Here is a 25,022-nt window from a genome sequence, read left to right on the forward strand (position 1 = left end):
GAAAATATTGATGACTTCAGCCAAATTCACCATCAATATGTTATCAACTGGGCTGACGAACCTGTGTATGATGGACCCGTAGATGTCCCTGACTGGGCATTGATACCTGGATTAGATTACGACCGCCATATCTATTCTTTCGCCCGAGACAATATTGGAGAATTTGACCCAATCTACCATAAATTTGTCATCAACTGGGCTGAAGAACCTATGTATGAAGGAGCCGTAGACATTCCTAGCTGGGCTTTGATTCCTGATTTTAAATTTAATGCCACTACTAAAATCAGCCAAGTAGGATCTTCTCGGGCAACAGGTTTAGATAGCGATGCTAAAGAAAACTTGACAAAAGATTTTATTAATTGGGCTGATGATCTTTCTAAAGATGAAGTCGTTGATGTACCAGAATGGGCGATGAACAGAAACTTATATTTTAAGAGACACAGAATCAACTCCAAATCATATTTTATTGATGTTGTATTTGGTTTATCTACTATTTGGGAATAATATGTTTGTGAATTCAACTTAATTGTGAGTATGTTTGTGAGAGAGTTGCATCAAGCGTGAATTCTGCTGTATTTTTGTGCGAGAGTTGTTTCGATTTAATTGTGAATTCAACTGTATGTTTGTGAATAAGAATGGGGTATAGTTGTTTTAAGTGTGAATGTATATGTATATATATGTATACATTTATGAATAAGAATTTGTTGTCAAGTGTTAATTTAACCATTATATTTGTCAATAAGCGTGTTTGAAAGATTTTTTAGTTGTTAATTCAACTATATCCTGTTTGTGTGGTATGAATTAATATTGTAAGTACCAGTCACGGCTGGGTTTAGATGAATGGACATAGAATTAGTTTTAAATTATTGAAATAGAGAGGCATACGAAGAGGAGGAATTTTCTTATTAAGTATTGGGGGGGGGGGGGTAATTTATTTATTTATCATTTTGGAATAATATATTTACAATACGTTATATTTTAATTTTTATACAGTAAGCCATATAATATGCAAGAAGTTTTGAATCTTGTAATAAAAATACATAGTTTTTCTTAGGTTATATACGGGTATTATATATTTTATTTTTGAGGCCAAATTTATACAAGATTATAGTTTTTACATGTTTTTGAATTTTGTAATAAAAATCCTAATTGTATATAAACAGGTGTTATAAATGAATGGTTTGTGTGACCTGTACAATGTCAATATCCAATCGTATAGTTCTAACAAAGTCTACAGCAAATGTTCGCAATACATGGGTTGGGTGATGGACATGGTGTGGCCACTTACTTTACTAAATGGAGAGGCAAGCTGATGTAACCACGAAGATATAGGGTTCAAGGGCTGATATTATTTCTGTTAAAGATGAATATAAGCCCCCCCCCCCAACACGCACACACAAAACAAATTTAATTATATTGAAACTTGTTTTTTACCATATTTTAAGGAATAATTTAAAAGAAGAACATATATCTATAACTGCCTTGAAATGACTATATGCATCAGCGTTGCAATTTTACATTGTAGACATATCTAGGTATATAACGACTGTATAGAACTTGTAAGCAGATTAGAACACCCCGACCGTGACCTGTTTATGCATATCAATAAATGTATTGACACAAATATGCATAAGAGTTGTACATAGACTCTTAGTTGCATGTTGACTGTGTATGTAATGAAACTCGAATAAATATCTACATAGCCTACATTGTTTTGGTAGCCACCTGTACGCAATAGTTTAAAGAACGCATTACACAATTAAGGTAAGTAAGTTTCTTGTTGTTGAATATTTCACCCAAAACGCCTTGATCCGAAGAATAATGTTCCATCCAGGATCTTGAACTGTAGTAGTCTTTTGTTTTGGTCACGGGGAAATGCACAACGTTAGTAGAATTTAATAACTGACGATCCAGTAATGCTACAGTAAAGATCGGTTGAATTTAACATCAAAATATTAGCCAACCATTATGTTTCAAAGGGGCAAGAAATATAACAATGATTTTAGAATATTTGGGATTCGGCGACCTGGTCAGTTGTTATGTGAATAACTGATCCCCCTAAAAACTCTGGAGTAATGGTGGAAGTGGAAATACTGATGCATAAATGTACGACTCAACATCATTCGTTCGTATGCTTAGCAAAGCCAATGCGCAATAAAATGCTATTATGTTTAACCTTGCACCGAGATAAAACATTACATTAGCACACGTTATTGTACATGAAGAGCACATTAATTATTCATTGGCCTGGTTTTAAAAATAACTAATTAACTCTGCAAAGCGTAAATACAGTGGCGGCGCCAGCCGCCGGTGGTTGGAGGGGCAAAGCTGGGGCAAAGTCCAAGGTTAAGGGGGCAAAGGCATGAGCTTCGACTAGTGGTAGGGGGGTCTCCACCAGAAATTTTTTGAAAAACAGGCTGCCGGAAATGCAGTATTCTGGCACCGATTATCGAGATAAATAGAGCTGATCTGATACCGCCTGTTGTCCGATCACTAGTCTATCCGAACCCAGAGAGGAAAGTGTCAAATGAACGGACTTGCGGACCTCAAAGAAGCCCCCGAAAATTTCGAAAGTAGACTGCCCGAAATGCAATCTGGCAGTATTTCAGGTACTGATCGTCGAGATAAATAGAGATTACCAGATACTGCCTGTCGCCAAATCACTAGTTTATCCGACCAGAGAGGAAAATGTCAAACGGGCGGAGTGAGTGAATCAAGGTGAATGAATATTTTCGCCACAATATTTTGTGTAATAGACTGCCGGAAATGATAAATAGAATTGACCAGATACTGTTCGTCGCCAAATCACCAGCTTATCCGAACAGACAGGGTTGTGTCAAACGAACGGAGTGAGTGTATCAAGTGAATGCATATTCTCGCCGCGTAACCTATACCCAAAAACTTTGAGGATCCCTAAAAAACATTTCTCAAGTGATTCCCGTGTTATTGTTTATAGTATATTTACAGCAGGATGGGCTTGGTAAGAATAAAATAAAACCAACCATAAGACAGAATTCGAAGTCCTAAAAAACGTTATAGGCAAAATAGTGTATTCAAGCTAAATAATGTAATCGGCAAATGGACTGCTCCTCGTATACAAAATACACGACAAACAGTGGTAACAGGTGTCCGGAAGAGTAAGCTTACCCTGCCTGGCGCCACACCCGCCATAGCCACATCCAAACTATTAGGCGAAATGTCGGTAAAATAGCGTGATTGGCCAATGAACTATCGGTATGCAAAATGCAAGTGAATCACTCAGCGGGCTCTACAACATGCAAGTATATGACTGAGTGGGTATGTGGGATTTAATCATTGTAGATGGTATTGATTACCGAAACGTTTCACAAACACTATTTTTTTATTTTCTAAAATTATTGGGGGGGGGGGGGGGCGGCAAACAGAGGGCAGACCAGATTTATGCCCCCCCCCCCTTTGGCGCCGCCACTGCGTAAATTTTGTAGTATATATTATGATGTCAATGAAATTATATCCAGCATGTAAAGAAGATAGGGTTTCAGGCAACGAAGCGTACGCCCACAATAAAGATTTTAGTGTATCATTGAATCCACTAAGGAGGGGGTACAAGGGAGGTTGTACCCATTTTCATTGCTCCTTCATATGTAAATAAGCTTAATTAAATTAGCCTATCCATCATATTATGTATTATGTATTGGGCGTTAAATTTGTAATAAACTACAACAACAACATATAAACCAACATAGTAAGAGAGTACCAAATGGGGCTAGAAACAACAGGCTTCTTTGTGTGTTAATGTAACAGGGGCTTAAAAATAATTCGGGATATGCTATCTTTATTTCAGAAGAACAGATTTCTGATCTTCAACAAAGAAATAGTGATGTCTGTATGTAGATTTGTCGGTTTGTTTAGGTAAATATCAATAGAATTTTGCACGAAATGTGTTATTTTATTGTCCGGATATACTTGTCTCGCATTCCACTCCTGTATCGAAGATAGTTCAAAGCTAAGCAATGTTACATGACCGGTTCTACAGACTACGTTTTGTGTTTTAAAGATTATATGGATATATTTGTACACACGACACTCGCAGTTGATTCGGACAGGGTACAGCATCTATACTTGAACCGATCCACGCCATTAGTCCAAAACTTTTAATTTGGTGTAAATGTTTATGTAGGTTGGGGATTCCCTTGAAATTGATGTCCAGATGGTCGTCCTACAATGTGATGAATCCGGGTGGACAGGGAACATCATATGGAGACGTTCAGAGAAGAAACAAAGCGTTTTGTGATAACTCAAAAGACCAGATACTGAAAATAGTTGGTTAGTTTGTGATTGTTTTTAAAATCATAGCTGGCTAATAATTTTTAGAGAAAGTAGTTGGTTAGTTTGTGATTGTTTTTAAAATCAAAGCTGTCTAATTATTCTTAGAGAACATAGTATCATGAATATCGAAAAACCAATACCCCGGCACCTTAAATCCATGCCATTTCCAAAACGTCTAAGTGAGCTTATCTTGCATGACGACTCGTCTATCTGCTATCTAATAGACCAATATATAGCAACCACTCCCGAAATCTACATCATGTACAAGGTAGCATATACTTACGCGTCCAATTGTTCACATAGCTATCAATGTTTGTTCTACTATTGTAATATCAATCCATTTACAAGAACTCACACCATTAAGTCTTGGTAATGATAGTACTTCATTTCTACTAAATATTTCAGAAAATCTGGTTACAAAACCTCATCTAGAAAATGAACCATTTACTGTAGCAGAATATGGTGCCGCCGATGGCTCGATTTCAATGGAACTAATGACTGATATAATTAGTGAGTATATTGTTATGAAATTAAATGAAATGGTATTTTACGTCCTTCGGTTCAACCTGGACAGCTGTGTTTCCGCCTACCCTTCGTCGAATTCAACTGTATTTTGCTTGTATATGGGAACTCTGTTTTTCGTCCCATCCTATCGACTAGGGGAAGCAAGTTGAAAATATCTGGATCTAACCTGGTTACTGAGCCAGTGCCTACCCGAATAACCGTTCCCCCCTACGGTTATGACAAGTATGATCGATTCTAAACTGTAATCAAATTCAAAGATCATAAATACACATTTAAAATGCTTACAGTTTGTGGACTTAGCAAATGTAACTTATCAATGTCATGGACGTTTGAAAAGCAACGTATCATCTTGCGTTCCGTGTAAGCATAAACATAAGTCAACCACCTTTACTGAATGTGTGTTAATCATGAAACGAAAACATGATTTTAATGATCACGATTAATCACTAACACGTCAGGATTAATCACTGACACACCAGGAATTAATGCCTAACACACCTGGATGAATCCCAAACCGGCATGGAGTAATCACTAACTCACCAGGATTAATCACTAACTCACCAGGATTAATTATTAACTCACCAGAATTAATCACTAACTCACCGGGATTAATTATTAACTCACCTGGATTAATCACTAACACACCTGGATAAATCACTAACACACCAGGATTAATTACTAACACAAGGATGAGCACTAACAAGCCTGGATTTATCACTAACAGCCCAAGATTGGTCACTAACTCAGCAGCATTGATCACTAACACACCGTGGATTAATCACTAACACGCCAGGATAAGCACTGACAAGCCTGGATTAATCACTAACTCGCCAAGAACAGCCTAGGATTAATCACTAACTCACCTGTATTGATCACTAACACACTATGGATTAATCAATTTAATGAAGCCACATAATTATAAACCGAGAATTGTTTAGTAAAACGAAATCATCTATATACCGTGCATGGAATACGGCATACTTTTTTTTTATTTCTTTGATTTGGCAGTAGTCGAGGTTATTATCAAATACCGATATCTTCGTCTGCATTGTGTGCTGAATATTTGACATAGTACATCTAAGTATATTTGAATTTCAGGTGTTGTTCGGTCAAAGTGTGGCATAAACAAAGAGATCCATGTAATGTATGAAGATTTACCAGAGAATGATTTCAATTCATTATATAAAAGGATTCATGGTTTGTAAGATAGATCCGAATTTCGAATTTATTTAAGAAACAAACTGTATCGCAGTCCCCCAGTACTTACTATTAAATTTAAATCTGTAGTTTGGGTTCCTTAGAATTAAATTTGTAATATGTATTCCTTACAATTTTGTAATTTGGGCTCCTTAGAATTAAATTTGTAATATGTTTTCCTTAACATTTTGAAATTTGAGTTCCTTTCAATTAAATTTGTAATTGATTTTACTTCAAATTAATTTGGAATTTATGATTTATGTGTCTTGAATTTAAATTTATTATCTGTGTTCCTGAAAGTTAAATTTGTAATCTGTCTCCCTTGAAATCGATTTTGTATAGAATTATATTTGTATAAAATTATATTAGTATAAAATTATATTTGTATAAAATTATATTTGTTTTCTAGGTATTATACCCAATCCCAGATCATATCTTCTGGATCATGAAAATGTTTATGTGACATCTACAGGAACCAATTTTTACAAGCAGTGTTTTCCTTCCAATTCTGTGGATCTAGCATTGTCTTTTTCAGCAACACAATGGTTATCGAAGTAAGTCAGTCGCCCTACTCTTAATCAGCATGCAGTGTCGCTACAGAAAAGTAGAACGTTAACCCTTATTCATTCGGTGTGATGTTTTCATGTTAGCTGTGTATAGCATTGATACCAGGGGGTGTTGGGGAGAGAGAGAGAGAGAGAAATGGGGTTTATAACTCCACTCGACACAAACTAGGTCATTTCGGGACTAACAAGCAGTGTTTTCCTTCCAATTCTGTGGATCTAGCATTGTCTTTTTCAGCAACACAATGGTTATCGAAGTAAGTCAGTCGCCCTACTCTTAATCAGCATGCAGTGTCGCTACAGAAAAGTAGAACGTTAACCCTTATTCATTCGGTGTGATGTTTTCATGTTAGCTGTGTATAGCATTGATACCAGGGGGTGTTGGGGAGAGAGAGAGAGAGAGAAATGGGGTTTATAACTCCACTCGACACAAACTAGGTCATTTCGGGATTAACAATGGTTCAATTTTATTTCCATAATTCGCTTACGCGTAGGGGTCTTTACAGTGGGACGAAACCGGAGGACCCGGAGAAAACCCACGAGGTTGGACAGGCGATTCTACTCCTTGTCACGTACAACCGGGGATTCGAAACCACACCAGTTGACTCAATGACAGACTTAATGATACAGCGCGCACGTGCTAACCACTAAGCCATCCAACCCCCCAGGGGGTGTTGGAAGCGAATGTTTTATTGTGTGCGCTTCATATCAAGAGGTCGGGCACTTGTCCAACCGCGTGTATTTTCTCCGAGCCCTCCAGTTTCCCCCTACTGCCAAAAACCCCTTTGGCTAAGCAAATCATTAGAATTTAAAATGATTGTGTCGAGTGAATAACTATATGAGAAGTGTCACATTACATTATAATTTAGATCACTTTTTAATTTTAGTGAAAGGAATGTTTTTATATTGGCTTCATTGCAAGTATTATGAAGTTTATACATAATTTGTTATAATTATTCTATTTTTTATATTTTAGAAACTTTTGTATATATTTGTTGACATCAGTATTCTAATCCTACATTGCTTTAAACTCTGTATCAAATCTAGGTTGTAACAAGTACCGTATCTGGAATGGTTCCACAATAATCTAGGTTGTAACAGGTACCGCATCTGGAAAGGTTCCACATAACAGGCACCGTATCTGGAATGGTTCAACAACAATCTAGGCTGTAACTGGTACCGTATCTGTAACGGTTCCACAACAATCTAGATTGTGACTCGTGCCATATTCGGAAGGCTCCCACAACAATCTAGGCTGTAACAGGTGCCGTATCTGGAATGGTTTCACAACAATCTGGGCCGTACCTACCGTATCTGGTTTGTTAGCGAGTCGAAGCTATGGCCGCTATCCTACATAATCTCATCTTTTATTTTTAGAACGGTATATCTATATGACCATGTGTATCCTTATTTCACCCAACATAAAGACGAAAAGGACACCGCAACGAAACAAGCAGCGGATGACTGGGTACTCTTCCTGAAAAACAGAACCAAAGAATTGAAACCAGGTCAGTATTTTTCTTTTGCCCCCCTTTCTTGGTGTTAGAACATCCCTGGTGTGCACCACTGACAAGGGGAACCACGATAGGAACTTCTTGTGCAACAACGGGATAGAACCTGGAACCTTTGAATAGTGAGACAGCGCCTTGTAAAAATATCTATTTTATTGTAGGTGGTTGGGGTGTCTTCGCAACATTAGGGGGAAGAGATGCTACTCTGGAAGAACCCGTCTGTGTAGCTTTGCAGGATGGACTTATTGCTGCTGACAAGATTTGGAAAATTTTATTTGATCGTGGTATTATAACAAAGGTAAATGTATGTTGTATAAATAAAAATGCAGCATTCACGGGAATGTAAGGAGGACCGAATACGTCAAAATATTCATTTCACATTCGCATGTTTATTTGTGTAATAAATTCTCTTGAGCGCATAAATATTCGGTAGTTGTGATGCTTTTTGCTCTGTGTGTATAACATGATCTCAATATCTGTATTAACTGTCGTCAAGTGTATATTTCAACTTTGGAAAACATGATATGATTTTTTATTGAGGCAGACACATTGATATTCTAGATTTGTCCAGATCACCGAATTTGATTGCAAATCGCATAGTACAGTACAATACCTACACGAGAAATAATAGGTTGATTTTGTTTACATTAATCCCATTAATGCATTAAAGCATAAACAATTAAAATTATCTAGCTTCATGTGCTTGTGGGTTCTTGGGGGTTTTTGCTTTTATTTTGTATTTTTTTTTTTTATGTTTGTTTATCGAACGAAAAATATCGATCTGGGTTTGTACTGAAGTTTTCATTACATCTAACTGAATCTGAGATTTAAATAGTTTGATTATGGCAAATATCCGCTTCTATTTTGTTATCTCCCTTTGATGTTTCAAATTTCGAGTAATCGTCACTTTGGGTAAAACAGGTGTATAAGTTGAACCGTGGGTGCGACAGCTAAACCTTGGTTTGTGTTTGCTTTTCGTCTGCTTTTTGTAAAACCTATAATTTATTTTTAACTTATCTTTCATAGGCCGAGTTAAAACAAGGTACATACGCTTTTTGCTTCAGAAGCCCATGTGAGCTAGAAGAACCAATCCGTAATTCCATAGAGTTACAGAATATGGGTCTGAAACTGCATGAAATTAGACTGGATGCTCTTCCTTGTTTTTATGTCACAGAATGGAAGCAAAAGTTAGAACAAGGTAAATATACTAATCTCCCTCTTGAGGTTTCCAAATTGCGTATATGAAATTCCAATGCTCTTAAAGAAGCAGTATGGTTTTGTTCAGTGGCGTTGTCAGTCTCGACGTTGTCCGGGGATGCTTGTGGGGTGCATGGGGGTATGGTATTAATTGGTGGAGCTTAGCAGTTGATAAGTTTTGGGGGGTTGGTGGCTCTTGGTTAGTAACACACTAAGATTCCGTTCATAATCTACTAAACCCCGTTTCATTTCATCACAGACAAGGGGAAACGACGTTGGGAAATTCCGATGAACTTTCTCAGATAACACCGGGATAAAACACAGAACCTTCAGGTTAGCAAGCATACGTCTTCTACGCTGAGCCACCGCGGCTCCCCATCTTGGTAAATAACAGGGATGTTGATTATTTTCATTTTTGCTTCACAGGTATCGATGATAGAGAAGGTTTAGCGCGAGGCATGACACAATATATAAAAACACCTACCTATAATTCTTTCTATAATGCCCTGAGTATTGAGCGAAGCGAGGAACAAAAATCTCAGATTTGTGAATCAGTATTTAAAAGAATGGAGGAGTGGTTTTTATCTAAACATCCCGGGGACATGAATCCCTATTGTTTTTACACAAGTACGTATGTTCAAAAGGAATAAACAGTAGCGACACCCAAAATATGCCGCTGCGACTATGTCGTCCTCTTTCGGTTACGCAATGTAACCCGAGGTTAAAGCGCTGTAGTGATTTCCTAAGTGGTTTCGTGACGACTTTTGGTAAACTAAAGCGCTCAAACTGTGAAGCCAATCACAGAAGTCCAGCATGGCATCCTTCCTATTATCGCCGAGAACATGATATTGCTTATTGCTTCTACTGCTACGACTTTAAATTACTACTGCTACTACTACTACTTTATTATTTTATTACTACTACTACTACAATTAAAGGACAATATTGGTGTCAGTCATTATCACATATGATAGAACTGGTTAAACACGTTCCAAATATAATTTTAATACAGAGATCATTACTACGATAGATGAGTAATACAGGTGTCATGAATCGGAAAGGAAAACATGAGTTATCCCTGACTGACTGAAGTGACGAGTGATAACAGATTTACGGCCGAATTTCTGCTCACTAATAATTCCTTCAGTCAGTTATATAGAGGGATAACTTGTGTTTTCCTTTGGCGTTCGTCACTTCCGATTCATGACACCTGTATTACTCATCTATCGTAGCAATGACCTAGGTGTTAAATTATATTTGCAATGTGTTTAACCAGTTCTATCACATATGTGATAATGACTGACACCAATATTGTCATTTAAATTAATACTACTGCTACTGTATTATTATTACTACTACTATACTCTTACTATATTAATACTACTACTGCTATACTGCTACTACTACTATATTACAACTACTAGTATATACAGGGTATTGCTATAACACTATAGGGTTATTTTATGTCTAAGAAAAATGTTCTGTTTAATATAGAAATCTTTACCTACATGATGTTTGACGAAAACTAGGGTAATGAAGTAGCTTGCATTATCCTACTACTAACTTAAGAGTCTAGACTTAGACTAACTCACCCCCAGTTATGTCAGTATCCATTTCTGGAAAGATGGTAATTGTCCCACCCTAATAGCTGCTGCATTATTCTTCTATATATTATAGAGCGGGTTTGATTTACTTCAGACAATCATTCGGAGCTCAAGGGGAACATACTTACAGCCTCATCGGCTTAGAGGCTAGGGTGAACACATCATCCTAGCGCGAACCTTATGCAGAACTATCAAGAAGTATGTGGCTCGTGCCACGTTTATGCCGTCAGAAAGGATATTAAACTCAGACCGTGGAGATTTTAATAACTCGAAAAGTAACTATCATAGATATTGTAGTTTCGTGTATGTAACCTTTGTAGTTTGCTGTATTCATTAGATAAATTTAGTAACAACATAAACGGTGTTCCAGAGTCAATTAATTGATGATTGAGATAATTGATCCAACAACGTGAAGTCCAAGCAGGTCCTAGACGACCACCTGTCCCCATAGTGTCACATTGCTCATGAATTATTCAACTCCAAACTTTCTTTATTTGATTTGGTCCTATTCGTTGTATGTAAACGAAACCGTACATAATTAAAAGAAAGATGTCTTAATGAAATTTAGAATTAATTCTTCTGTCCATAACTCGTGTTTACATGTCCACAAAAACATTGTTTATTATTTATTAATGTTATTATTTTTAAACTATTTTATTTTCTCGTAGTTGTCTTTTTAATGTGTGTAAAAACCCGATATTGTTTTAGTTCTACATTTACATCAGACATGTGAACTTCGTGACTAATCAAGTCAAGGCAATGAAATCACTCCAGGGAGACGAGATGAAAGTCGCATTCTGTCTATGACTCATCCAGAGAAGACCATCTTGCAGATGAATTTTACAGCTTTTCCTTCGGTGTATCTCTGAAAACTGTTGATGTACACATAGTTCGAGAAGGTGTACAAACCAAAGTGATAATACGCTTGGATCATACACCAGAAGGCCGGGCGAATCTTATAAATGAAGTAGACACTGGTTCAGACTCAGATATACCGCCCTGTACACCATTCGGACGATCGGACGAATTGTCCCTCGTGAATTGGATTTTTGGCACCTTTTCTCTATCGGACTCGTGCGGGTATTTAGCCTACGTACACCAAGGTTGGATACAGTCTATAGCTGCCGTGCACGACACATCGCACGCCGTACACTGAGCGTAACTAAACGCATGGTAGTAGGACAGGCATGGCTGACTGGGCTTAGACCTTTCCGGATTCTGTTAACTTGTAGACTACTTTCACTTGAGGCTTGACTCAGGAGAATCATCATGGGTTTTATATTAGTTTACTGACTGAATGTTTATATTGACATTTTACAGAGATAAAAGTTGCTTAAGTTTCACAGATCATTTTTGATTACTTTCATAATGTTTCAGACTTAATTCAGAGCAGTTTTCAAACTACTATCAGACGTAAATACTCTACGAGTTTACAGGGAAATAAAATACAACATGTTAGCCATCATAGATTAGTTTGCATAAATTATATACACATAAATTCTGGGGTATGTGGCTGGCTATGCAATAAAAACCACACATAAACTATATAATATAAAGTTAACAATAAGTTCTCCCCATGATACAACAAATGTGAGTCTAGGACATACCAGGCACTCCTGTTAACTCTTACAAACAAAAGGGAATGAGACCACTAACTAAACTGTACAGTTATATGGGACAACAATCACTGGTTTATTATACACAAGCACGACGTTTCGATAAGTATTCTCTTATCGTTATCAAGCACAATGAAATGTCGTGCTTGTGTATAATAAACCAGTGATTGTTGTCCCATATAACTGTACAGTTTTGTTATGTTTCCAATTGCTAAATGCCACTAAAGGATTAGATTAGAGACCACTAACTATTTAAGGACAGTAACACAGTCTATATGTAGCGTATTTGTAACTGACGAATCACCGGAAGACGAACTGTCGGGCCTTTTTGTGTAGGTTTTATATCACTCCAAAACGACCAATTCGTTTATTTCAAACGCATGAGTTAACTATACATATGGAATGTTAGATATATTTCTTTCAATTTGCATTGCCGGAACCAAATTTGCATTGCCGTAATCAATACCTGTACAATAAATATAAAATTTATGACTGATGTCTTATATACGACTGCCAAGTTTCGTTGAATTTTGATCACTTAAACGGGAGGGATAGCGTTGTTCGTTAAGTTTCAACAATAAGCGTAGTTTCGTAGAGTGGACACCGGGAGGACAGCCGACTGACAGGACTGACAACAATATACGCTCCAAGTACAACACAAACGCATGCACATACAAACATTATCAAGTTAGTTGAATTTTCAAGAGCCACGGTGGCTCGGTGAGTAATGATGTGACTCACTAACCAGTAGGTCCGAGTTGGCCAAGCAATAGATGACTAAACTTTGCATCCCTGAACTTATGTTTACGGGGCCGCCATTTATACAAAGTTAGCTCTATGGTGATGGCCCATTGGGGAAAAAGTCGGCCTCCCCAATGGGCGGGTGTCCTTTCCATTGGACGCAATACGAAGCCAACGACCAACGTGCCTATATCAGTATGGGCGCCACATAAAGCCGAGTGACATTGATTGGGCGCCCACGACGAGATTGGCGGGGCGCCAAAACAATGTCACTTGGTTTTATGGGGCGCCTCACCATTTGGGGGCGCCTCATATATAACGACATGATTGGCGAGGCGCCCCCAAATGGTGAGGCGCCCCATAATGACTCACACGATTAACACCGCAACTTGATTTATGGTGCGCCCAAAACGACTTGATCTGTGGGGTGCCTTATCCCGGAGGGGCGCCCATAATGACATGGTTGGTGGGGCGCCTTATAATGACAATATATGATTTTTGGGCCGCCCATAATGCATAGTGCCGAGTAACATTGGTTGGGCGCCCATGACTTGATCATAGGCGCCCATAAATTAATTGGCGGGGCGCCCATAATGCCGAGGGAGATTGGTTAGGCGCCTACGAATGAATTGGGCGCCCAAAACTGCGTGATAATCTTCAAAATTCAAACAAATCGCACTCTAATTAGGCATGTTAAAGTCTTATTCATTCCTACAAATTTTTATAATGTTCATATCAAAATATCATATTACACCAATATCGGAAATTCAGCCTCAAAATTGAAATTCTCCGTTATTTTCAGGTGCAAACCCTGTTTTCCAAAATGTTCTTGGGGGAGAGCACCCTAGACCCTTCGCCGAAGGGATGCGTATCCACGGTACCATTCGCCGTGGACCGTCAAGTGTAGGTACATCTGCGCCGCCTTTGCCCCCCCCCCCCCAGTCAACAATTTGGGTATAGCTACGGGCCTGGCTGTCCCTTTTCATCTAAATTACAAAACGGCATAGCCCTGCATTTTGAGCCGAAACGAGGTTAAATTGCACTGTTTAATATAAACAGTTCAGTGAGTCGTCCCGGATATCAGGCCCTAAAATCTATAAATAACTTTAATGTCATAAATATGCATATGTGTTCAACGCTCATCGAGGTAAATGACTACTGGATGTAATGGAACTCAAATAAATAGCCTTCATTGTTTTGGTAGCCATCCCAACACAATAGTTCGAAGACCGATTAAGTTCTTGTGTTCTCCACCGCGTCCATCATAGCGTATTACACGACCAAGGCAAGTAAGTTTGTTTTCTTTTGTTGAAGAACGATTAAATGCTCGTCTTCTCCACTGTTTCGACGACGGTGAGAAAGGTTTTTTGGGGGGGGGTTTTTGTTTTTTTTGCAGAACGATTAAGTGCTCGTCCATTGTCGCATTACACGACAAAGGTAAGCTAGTTCCATCTAGTCCATCCTCACATTACACAACAAAACTAAGTACGATTCTTTTTTACAGAACGATTTAGTTCATAATACGGCGACGGTAGTTCTGCAATAATTTCTTCTTGTGTACATCAATAATGATTCTGACAATCATCAGGGTTATAAAAAGGATAATGGTAACGATGAAAATGACTATTAAACATTTGAGGACAAGATGGTTGGCAATGACATTAGCGATTATGTATATGTACCCTCTTTTATTACTTCTTCATATGTCCATAATATTATGTATTGCAAGTTAAATTTGTTATAAACAACAATAACATAATATAAACCAGGAGCTTAAAAATAATTCACGATCTGCTATCTTTCTTTCAGAAGAATAGATTTCTGGTGTTTAGCTAAGAAATGATGATGATGTCTGTATGTAGATGTATCGATTTGTTTAGGTAAATATTAATACAATTTGGCACTACGAAACTTGTGATTTTGGTGTCCGGATATGCTTGGCAATGTTACATGACCGGTTGTACAGACTACTTTTTTTCAATTTTAAAGATAAATATCCCCTTGTGTGCCATTTATATGGATATATTTGTACACACGACACCTACAGCTGATTTAGACAGGGTACAACATCTATACTTGAACCGATCCACGCCGTTATTCTAAGACTTTTAATTTGGTGTAAATGTTTATTTAGATTGCGGACTCCCTTGAAATTGATGTCCAGATGGTCGTCCTACAATGTGATGAATCCAGGTGGACAGGGGACATCATACGGCGACGTTCAGAGAGGAAATCAAACGTTTTGTGGTAACGCTAAAGACGAGATACTCAAAATAGTTGGTTAGTTTGTGATTGTTTTTAAACGCGTAGATTTCTGAGAAAACATAACATCGTGAATATCAAATGTTTATTTTCATGCAAAAATATCGAAAAACCCCGCAGATAAAGAGCTGGCAGTTTTTTTTATTATAGTTCAAAAATAGATAATTTACGTCCTGCGGGAGGCATAGTACCTGTTCAATCGTTCACGTAGCTATCAATATGTGGTCTACTTTTATTATTAATCTATAAGGTCTTGGTAATAATGCTATTACTTCATTTCTACTAAATATTTCAGAAAATCTAATTAGCAAACCTCATCTAGAAAATGAACCATTTACTGTAGCAGAATATGGTGCCGCCGATGGCTCGATTTCAATGGAATTTATGACTGATATAATTAGTAAGTATATTATAATGAAATGAAAACGACATGAAATGGTGTTCAAGGTTTCTGTTCTGTTTACTTGTATATGGGAACACGGGTTTTCGTCCCATCCTAACGACTAGGCGATTTTCAATGTAAGATCTTTCATCGTGCATCTATGAGAATCGGGAAGCAAGCTGAAAATATCTGGATCGAACCCCGTTACGGGGCCAGCGCCTAACCGAGTAACCGTTCCTCCATATGGTTATGACAAGAAGATAAACTACTATCGATTCTAAATGTCAATAAAACTCAAAGTTTATAAAGAAACATTAATTCTTACAGTACTTGGACTTTGCAAATATAACTTGACATTGCATGGTTTGGAGACGTTCGGAAAAGTGGGACCATGAAAAATTTATAAAACATTTTCTATTTTTCTTTTTTTTTTTTTGCTGGAACATTAATAGGTTATCCTATCATCTTGTAAAATTTCGGGAAAATATATTCTACAAAATCCTATTGTGTGGTGTTTTTCGCAACAAGAGTTCAACGAGATATTGAACACAGAAACAAAATGTTTAAAAATTCTTTTCTCAGACCCCCTTTACCCATTTGTGTGGTACCACATTCCACAAGATTTTGATAGAGTGTTGTTGATCTGTGGTGTTCTTTACCACAACGGTTCCACATCCCACAAACTTTTCGAGTTCCACAAGATATTGGACATAGAATGAAAGTCAATGCTTTCAAAAATGTCTTGCAGACTTCTTTACACTCTTGTGTGGTACCACATTCCACAAAATATGGAACATTCAGTTAATGATTTGCCTTCTACGCCCGTAAAACAATATCCATGTTCTACTGCACTAGGTTGTTAACGAAAAGTAGGATGTTAAACACCTTTTCATTTCTACTGCATTAGGGTTTCAATTAAAACTAGAATACAAAAAAACATCCCGGATCAGATAACAGATTTTTTATATATTGAAGGTTGTCCATGTTTTTATTAGTATACCGTATATTACATCCTTCTTCTGTGCGATGAATAAAGTTTCGTGAAGCTATATTTTTCCAAATTTTGGGGGGCAAATGTTATTTATTTGTTTATTTAATCTTCACGTGGGTGATATTACGATATAAAGTATAGATAAAGAGGCGTGTAGAATTTGGTGACATAAGGTCATTTTACTTTTGATCACCAGCTAGAAGGAAAATAGATGAAATGAAGTGGGTTTGCCATACTGTTTTTCTGCAGCTGGGATAATGGAGATTCCGTGTAGTCTGCCATCAGGGAGTTATTTTTCGGACAGCTGTGTTGCCGTCTACTCTGTCGAATTTCAACTACGATGTCGTTTTTGACGTACATGTCCACCTGGTAACGACAACGCGATTTTTCACAACATCCACTGATGATCTGCCGTGGATCCCAATTTAGTCTGGATAACTGCGGTTACAATTTAAACTGAGTGCGAACGCAACTAGTTTCCACTACAACTTTCCCTACGAATCAAAGTTCGTGCTATGAGCGGTGATACGTGATTAGTGCATAGACGATTGGGCCATGTATGCATTTTGATTTTACACTCTAGTTGGCTAATGAAAGTCGTTCGTTCGAATTATTCCCCAAAACTGGCTCTGGAGGCAATCTCGGCGCGAAGGAAATTCCTACCACGTTCGCGTTCCTATTAATATTTACGACTAGTAGTTAAATCAATGAAATGCGATCTAAGCTTTCGCGGTCGTGGTCGCATTTGCGCTTAGTGTGTAACACTATCTTTGTGATAACAGTAGATCAGTTTAGGAAATATATGATTTATTTACATCGGAACAGAATATCAAACAGTTACATAGATACACCATGAACTAAGCTACATCGGAAACTAGACTACGACAGGAACATATCATATATTAAATCCAGCAGTCCGGCCCTCTGCCAAAAGCGGCGGAACTCGGGCGAGTCCATCCGCCGGTTTATGCTTTTCTCTCGTCTGCGTCTCTCCTCTCCGCTCGTCTCTGGTCGTCTCTCTAGTCGTCTGTCTTACTGTAAGCAAACTCCTCATTATATACCCTCGGACAATAGAGCTTGTACACACATCATATGTGTATGGTTTATATCTTGTTCGCGAGTTTGTCTTATTTGTATTTGTGTATGCTTGGCATCCAGGCCTTACTATTATACTTATTGTGCCTTACATTTAGATTTATAATTGTGCCTTAAATTTAGATTTATAATTTGTGTAATAAATTTGTAATCTCTATTCCTTAAGGTTAGATTTCTATAGAATTAAATTTGCCAAAGTGAATTGTATCTAATTATATTTGTATAAAAGTAAATTTATATAAGATTAAATTTGTAAAAAATTGAATTCGTATAAAATTAAATTTGTAATTTGTTTTCTAAGTATTATACCCAATCCTCGAACATGTCTTCTGGATATGATCAAGTTTATATGAATTGGGATTAAATATGGTCTTGTTTTCTATTCCAGGAAATATACCTAATGCCAGATCATATCTTTTGGATCATGAAAATGTTTATGTCACATCTGCAAGAACCAGTTTTTACGAACAATGTTTTCCTTCCAATTCTGTGGATCTAGCACTCTCTTTTACAGCAACCCAATGGCTATCGAAGTAAGTCAGCTGCCCTACAATTAAACAACATTCGGTGTCGGTGCAGAAAAATAGGACGTTAAACCCCATTTGAAAATAAGCCGAAGCTTATGTAAATTCATTTCCATGTAATTAAGGCATTCAATACGTACAAAGATTAGCTTACAAAATGAATAAATAAATGACATAAAATGTGGTTTAACGTCCTACTGTTGCGACTGGGTTAATGAAAACGGACATACGCCATGCAGTGTGCTATCAAGGAAATTTTACCCGGAAAGCAGCGCTATGGCCTACTCTTATTTAGAATATTATAACTGCCAATAGCTCTATTATGTGCATGCCACCCGAACGACTTCGCGTTGCCCCTTGCCAAACCCCTGTCCTACATCACTGACAAGGGAGAACCAGGCCGGAAAATCCCGATGAATTTTCTCGGCCAACGCAGGGATAGAAATGAAATGAAATGAGGTTTTATGACACGTCAGCTCCAATCGGGCTATATTGCGCCAAACATATGGTGAATATTACGAGACAGGCTAAATTATATCACAGAAAAACATATGCATAAAAAAACAATATCACAGTTAGTAAAAATTAAAAATAAAATACAACTTTTATGCATATAAATATTAAATACAAAAATGAAATTATATTTATATATACAATTAAAATTTATGATAAAATCCTGTCTCTTTTAAAAAGTCTAACACTTTACCATATAAACCCGGTTGGGCAAACATGTGATGTAATGACTGACAACGGTAAAAATTCGATCTAATATCCTTGAAATGCTCGCAGGGATCGAACACGGGACCCCCAGGCGAGCTAATGCCCTACTCAATGAGCCTCCGTGACCTCCAAAATAGATAAATAAATAAAAAAATAGATAAAGTAAAATTAAATAAAGTTATAAATAAAGTAAAATTAAATAAAGTTATAAATAAAGTAAAATAAAATTTAAATAAATAAATAACGGGCGAACCATGCCCAGGTAGGCGAGTCAAAGTCTTACTCACTGAGCCACCGTGGCTCTCTGAATAACAAATAAATAAATAAAACTCAAATAAATAAATGTCGCGGTATTGCATGGACCGGCATTGCATCACGCGGCTTGATTTCGAGTCTCCGCTTGTACGTCATAAGGTCTAGGGTCCAACCTCGTGGGTTTTCCCCGAGTACCCCGGTTCCCGCCCACAGATAAAGACCCCTACGTGCAATCGAATTATTGAAATTAATTTAAACCATATGATAGTCAAGAAATGACATAGTTTGTGTCGAGTGGACATTAATCCCCATCTCTCTCAACAAGAAAAGTGCATATACATTTATGTGGCCTCGTAGTTTCTTAGTTGCATGAAGATGGGAACATGTAATCAGGGGAGTAAGGGGGGGGGGTGCTGCGGTGAAATGGAGTTTAACTTCCTGCTTTTTCACATTAATCGGGCTAATGAAGACGGACATTTGGTTATTCTTCATTGAATTCTAAGATTCAAGGTTTCTTTTGTGTGCACGCCAACTATTTGAGAAGTGTTACTTTAATGGGTCCACAACAATCTAGGCTGTAACTGGTACCGTATTTGGTTTACATAATCTCATCTTTTATTTTAGACCGGTGTATCCTAATTATACTCTTGACGCCGCATCCAAACTAGCAGCCGATGACTGGACACTCTTCCTCAAAAATAGAACCAAAGAATTGAAACCAGGTTGGTATTTGTCTTTATTTAAGTTGTCCCACTCGTCTAAGTGTTAGAACATCCAGTGCTGTAACTTTTCAACTGTCTGTTTCTCGGATCATCTGAACTTTAACCATTAGCATTTTCAATGGATGACACATTAGCTTAAAGCGAATATTCTCTATGCAAGGAGCTGTTTTTATGGAAAAAAGACCAAATACTAACTAAATACTACCAAATGCCACCACATACTACCTCATTATTGTGAAAAAGTAAGAGAGTACTTCAAAATATTCAATTAATTTGTGGAAAACTTGCAACAATGTTCCAGTTACCCCCCTTGATCACCCAATACTAATATTAACCCATGCTATCAGAAATCAATCCATTTCTGTAAAATAATGGGCCAATATTGAAAACAACAATACGGTGAATTTCGACCAGTCCAAAAACGGTTCAATTCAGTTCAGTATTAACAAATCCGATTGAATCCAAGTCGGGTGATTATTTACATTTAATTTAGAAATTTTGATATTTTCCGAAAAATACAAATGGCTTTAACTATTATCGGGGATTTAGTGTTCGTCATGCAGTGTGCTGTGAGGGCAATTTTACCCGGACAGTTGCGTATCCGTCGAATTCTATCAGGGATTTTTTTACGTGCACGCTGACCGACAACTATGCTGCGAACGGGACAGAATCAGGAACCCGTGAATAGTGAAGCACAGCCTTGCAATAATATCTACTTTATTGTAGGTGGTTTGGGTGTCTTCTCAACTCTAGGGGGAAGAGATGCTACTCCGGGAGAACCAGTCTGTATAGCTTTTCAGGATGGATTGAATGAAGTTGGTAAAATTTGGAACGATTTATTTGATCGTGGTGTTATTACAAAGGTAATTGTATGTTATATACATACAAAGCAAAAAAAAGATATCACAACACCCGTATTAGGATATAGTGCTGCTGATGTTACCTATTTTATGTTCTGAAAGGTATTCAATCTTCCTGAACTGCCTCAAGGTAACACTGAACCAGCAAAGCAAAAACTGAAGTTTAAACAGTTGATTTAATGTCATATCAGTCTAGTACAAAAATAGAGGCGGAAACTATGGCTGGTACTGGTCAATAGGCAATCATCCAGTTCAGTTTATTTCATTTCATGTTCAAGTTGTCAATGGGGTCGTCAAAACAGTGAAATATCTGGTTAAGTACAAACAGTGAACCACCGAGATTTTAAAACTGTCCTATCAAGACAATGGCTGATTTAACAAAAATGCTTTTCATGACACGAGTGTTTGACAGCTTTCATTGCTATGTAACGAAGTCAAAATACGTCAAAATTTTCTTTCATTTCATTTTCGCATATATTTATTTATGTAATAAATTTCTCTTGAGCGCATAAACATTCGGATGCTGTGATACTTTTTTCTCTCTGTGTATAACATGATCTCAATATCTGTATTAGCTTTCAATTTTGGACTTGTGACAGATATATTGATATTCTGAATTTTTCCGGATCGCAAAATTTGAATGCAAGTGGCACACAATACCTAGATGGGAATAGGGTCGCCTGTCCAACCACTTGCGTTTCTAAGGTTCCCCAAGTTTCCTCCCACTGCACAAGCGCATTATAGAAATAAAATTGAATCATCTCTCTCTCTTTTTCACTCTCTCTCTCTCATCCTTCCCGTGAGTTCGCTTTTTATACGCCCACATTTTCGTGTTGACGTATTATGCCGTCGCCCCTGTTTGTCCGTCCGTCCGGACGTCTGTCCACAATTTGTTTGTGGAACTCTACAAGTAACAATTTTTATCCGATTTCAACGAAACTTGACATATAGGTTTATCTCCCTAAGATCTCGGTTCCTTGCGATATTGGCATGTATCGGACTGTAACTTCATGGATTATGGCCCTGGGTGTACGAAGAGTCACGTTTTTAGCTTGTGGACACTCTAGAGGTCACAATTTTGATCCGATTTTTAAAAAAAACGTTTTTGTATATCACCGTTACACTGTAATTAAGGTTGAGTTCCAATTTCGTGAAAATGTGACCAAAACTGCCGGACAAAATGGCCGCCGCTTGTACGCGAATAGTGTAAAAATATGGTAAATCAAGGTTGTGGACCCTGTAGATGGCACAATTTTAATCCGATTTTGATGAAACTTAAAATGCATGTTTATAACCCAAAGATCATGGTTCCTGTCTATATTCGCGCATATCGGATCATAACTTCCTGGATTATGGCCTCTGATTGGTCCAAAAATCGCATTTTTAGCTTGTGGATTCTCTAGAGGTCATAATTTTTTTCCGATTTTAAAAAGTGTTTAGATTACCATTCCACCATAACGAAGGTTGAATTGGAATTTCGGGAAAATCGAAATGAAACTGCCCGACAAAATTACCGCTCTTTGTATGCAAATTGTATATAAGTATGTAATTCAAAGGTTATGGATCCTCTGGAGGTCACAATTTTTATCCAATTTTATGAAATTTAAAACATATCTTTATATTTCAAAAATCTTAGTCCCTTTTGATATTTGTGCATTTGAGACGATAACTTTCTGGATTATGGCCCCTGATTGTACAAAAAATCGTTTTTATTTTAGCTTGTTCTCTGTCCATCTCTGCAAAATATGGGCGTATCCTGCCTGGCAGCCGCTGGTTTTGTTTTGTATAGTTTTGAGTAAAACCTGTTACTTCTTTTAACTTATCTTCCATAGTCTGACTTAGATAAAGGTACAATCGCTATCTGCTTTAGAAGCCCATGTGAGCTAAAACAACCTATCAACGATTCCAAAGAGTTAATGAATATGGGTCTTAAAGTGAAAGTTAAATCGGACGCGATTCCTTGTTTTTATGTCACAGAATGGAAGCAAAAGTTAGAGCAAGGTAAATGTACTAATCTTCATCCTGAGGTTTGCAAATCGCTTATATGAATTTCCAATTCTCGTAATCAAGCAATAAGTTTGTTCAGTATACCGTTGGCAGACTTGGCGTTGTGTGGGCATACTTGTGGGCGAGGAGGGGATATGGTATTATTTGGTGGAACTTAGTAGGAGTGGGGATGGCTCGTGGTTAGTAGCACACTGAGATTCTGTTCATAAACTATTGCAGTGGTTCCCAAACTTTTTTGCCAACGGCTCACCATGGAACACATACAAAAATATGTATGAAAAATATTTGAATTTTGCAAAATAAAAACATGGCAAGTAAGATGACATACAACCGTAGTTAAAGACTAATCATAAACACATAGAATGACTCAAACTAAAAGAAAATCACGGCTCTGAACTTCTCAGTAGACACCAGCGAATACTGGATTGGGATAAATTGGTTTTTCGCATTTTCTTAGTAAGATTTCGCGGCGCGGCACACTGGTTGAGAATCACTGATCTACTGGAAATAAAGTTTACAAGTCCTTCTCAAAAATAACAGCTACCCCAATACACAATTGACTGAAAAGCAGGTTGTCAAGAAAAGCGACAAAACTATGTAACATTTCTGTAAGGTATCACTTCATATTTGTGTTAAACATGAAACGGCTCAAGCTACATAATGTACTTCAGCGCAGAGAAGAAATCTGTCTAGATCGTTGGAAAATGTATCTGGCAAAAATTGTTGAATGGCATCACATTTAAAAGTTAACACTCCCCGCCCTTTCATTTTCTCTTCAATTTGGACGTATTACGAGAATGAATTTTTCAGAAGCGCAAGGAAGTTTCTCCACTAGTGGATATGGAATTTAGATCGTATGCACATTTTGAGACCCTTCTAGTTAGTAGAATGGACATAAACGGTTGTATGTGAGGGTAGGGATGCACAATTCCCGTGGAAAACGGGCAGGAAAAGATCCACATCCACTTGTCGTTGATAGATAGATTTATAGACCGGGCTAATGACGGCTGGCGTATATTTTACATACACACCAGTGTGTACCTGGTACCTCGGTTGTTTGTCCTATCCGAAAGACTATACTTTGTCCCTATGTCCTGCATCACTGACAAGGGGGGACCACGCCTGAACCTTCCGATGAATATTCTCGATCAACACCGGGATCGAACACAGGACCTCGACGTTAGCCAGCCAATGTCTTACTCAGAGACCCACCACGGGTCCCTCATCTTGGTAAATAACAGGTGTGTTGATTGTTATTGGCTTCATTTATAATCCACAGGTAGCAATGACTGGGACAGTTTTGCTCGAGGTATGACAAAATATTTAAAAATACCTGCCTATAATACGTTCTGTGGAGCACTGGGTAGCGAGCGAAGCGAGGAACAGAAATCACAGATTTTTGAATCAGTTTTTGAAGGAATGGAGAAGTGGTTTTTATCCAAATATCCCGGGGATATGAATCCCTATTGTTTTTACACAAGTACGTATGTTCAAAAGGAATAAACAGTAGCGACGCCGACAATATGCCGGTGCAACTACATCGTCCTCTTTCGGTTACGCAATGTAACCCAGAATTTATTAGCATGACATCCTTCCTGTAATCACCTAGAACATGACATTCATTTTACTGCTACTACTACTATACAGAGTTATTCAGCATCAAATGCTCGTTTTCGTGGTATGTAATCAAACCCGTAATTATTTAAAAGAAATATGTCGTCTTAATGAAATTTAGAAAGAATTCTTCTGTTTAAAATATTATTTTTTTACATGTCCATAATACATTTTTTTATGTCTTTTGTACTTGATCTTATTTTTAAAAAATAAAATATTTTATTTTCTCACAAAATGCAGTTGTCTTTTTAATGTTTATTCGTTTTAGTTCTTGATTTATATGACACACGTGAACTTCGTGACTAACAAAATTCCTTTTATTTGTGTA

The 25,022-nt window shown here is 37.5% G+C and overlaps 2 protein-coding genes across 4 annotated transcripts; both read left to right on the forward strand.

Moving 5' to 3' along the window:
• The first annotated feature begins 1,631 nt into the window (after nt 1-1,631).
• LOC126823794 (uncharacterized) lies at nt 1,632-11,553 on the forward strand. Of its 3 annotated transcripts, XM_050552795.2 has the most exons (11): nt 1,632-1,764; nt 3,824-3,891; nt 4,160-4,305; nt 4,714-4,818; nt 5,932-6,030; nt 6,440-6,584; nt 7,971-8,101; nt 8,266-8,402; nt 9,131-9,302; nt 9,728-9,928; nt 11,000-11,553. In XM_050552795.2, the coding sequence occupies exons 2-11, from the start codon at nt 3,860-3,862 to the stop codon at nt 11,047-11,049; spliced, it is 1,218 nt and encodes a 405-aa protein (XP_050408752.1). In that variant the 5' UTR covers nt 1,632-1,764; nt 3,824-3,859; the 3' UTR covers nt 11,050-11,553. The 3 variants fall into 3 exon arrangements, 2 of the variants coding, with proteins under 2 accessions (XP_050408752.1, XP_055957930.1); XR_007681310.2 differs by lacking the exon at nt 11,000-11,553 and having other exon boundaries at nt 9,169-9,302; nt 9,728-10,310; XM_056101955.1 differs by lacking the exon at nt 11,000-11,553 and having other exon boundaries at nt 9,728-10,311.
• A 2,072-nt stretch (nt 11,554-13,625) lies between these two features.
• On the forward strand, nt 13,626-24,767 carry LOC130010378 (uncharacterized). Its single transcript, XM_050552799.2, has 8 exons — nt 13,626-15,142; nt 15,397-15,542; nt 15,820-15,924; nt 18,381-18,525; nt 20,116-20,213; nt 20,940-21,076; nt 22,906-23,074; nt 24,360-24,767. The coding sequence occupies exons 1-8, from the start codon at nt 15,102-15,104 to the stop codon at nt 24,581-24,583; spliced, it is 1,065 nt and encodes a 354-aa protein (XP_050408756.1). The 5' UTR covers nt 13,626-15,101; the 3' UTR covers nt 24,584-24,767.
• The last annotated feature ends 255 nt before the right edge of the window (nt 24,768-25,022 follow it).

The sequence above is a fragment of the Patella vulgata genome, chromosome 6, assembly GCF_932274485.2.
Source record: "Patella vulgata chromosome 6, xgPatVulg1.2, whole genome shotgun sequence".
NCBI classification, from domain to species: domain Eukaryota; kingdom Metazoa; phylum Mollusca; class Gastropoda; family Patellidae; genus Patella; species Patella vulgata.

Bases quoted from the DNA above. Each gene is read 5' to 3' on its own strand.
- LOC126823794 (XM_050552795.2), top strand. From the start codon at position 3,860: ATGTCTGTATGTAGATTTGTCGGTTTGTTTAG. The intron at 4,819-5,931 runs GTGAGTATATTG...TTTGAATTTCAG, and splicing joins ACTAATGACTGATATAATTA to GTGTTGTTCGGTCAAAGTGT. The intron at 6,585-7,970 runs GTAAGTCAGTCG...TTTTATTTTTAG, and splicing joins GCAACACAATGGTTATCGAA to AACGGTATATCTATATGACC.
- LOC130010378 (XM_050552799.2), top strand. From the start codon at position 15,102: ATGATGATGATGTCTGTATGTAGATGTATCGATTTGTTTAG. The intron at 15,925-18,380 runs GTAAGTATATTA...TTTCTATTCCAG, and splicing joins ATTTATGACTGATATAATTA to GAAATATACCTAATGCCAGA. The intron at 23,075-24,359 runs GTAAATGTACTA...TATAATCCACAG, and splicing joins GAAGCAAAAGTTAGAGCAAG to GTAGCAATGACTGGGACAGT.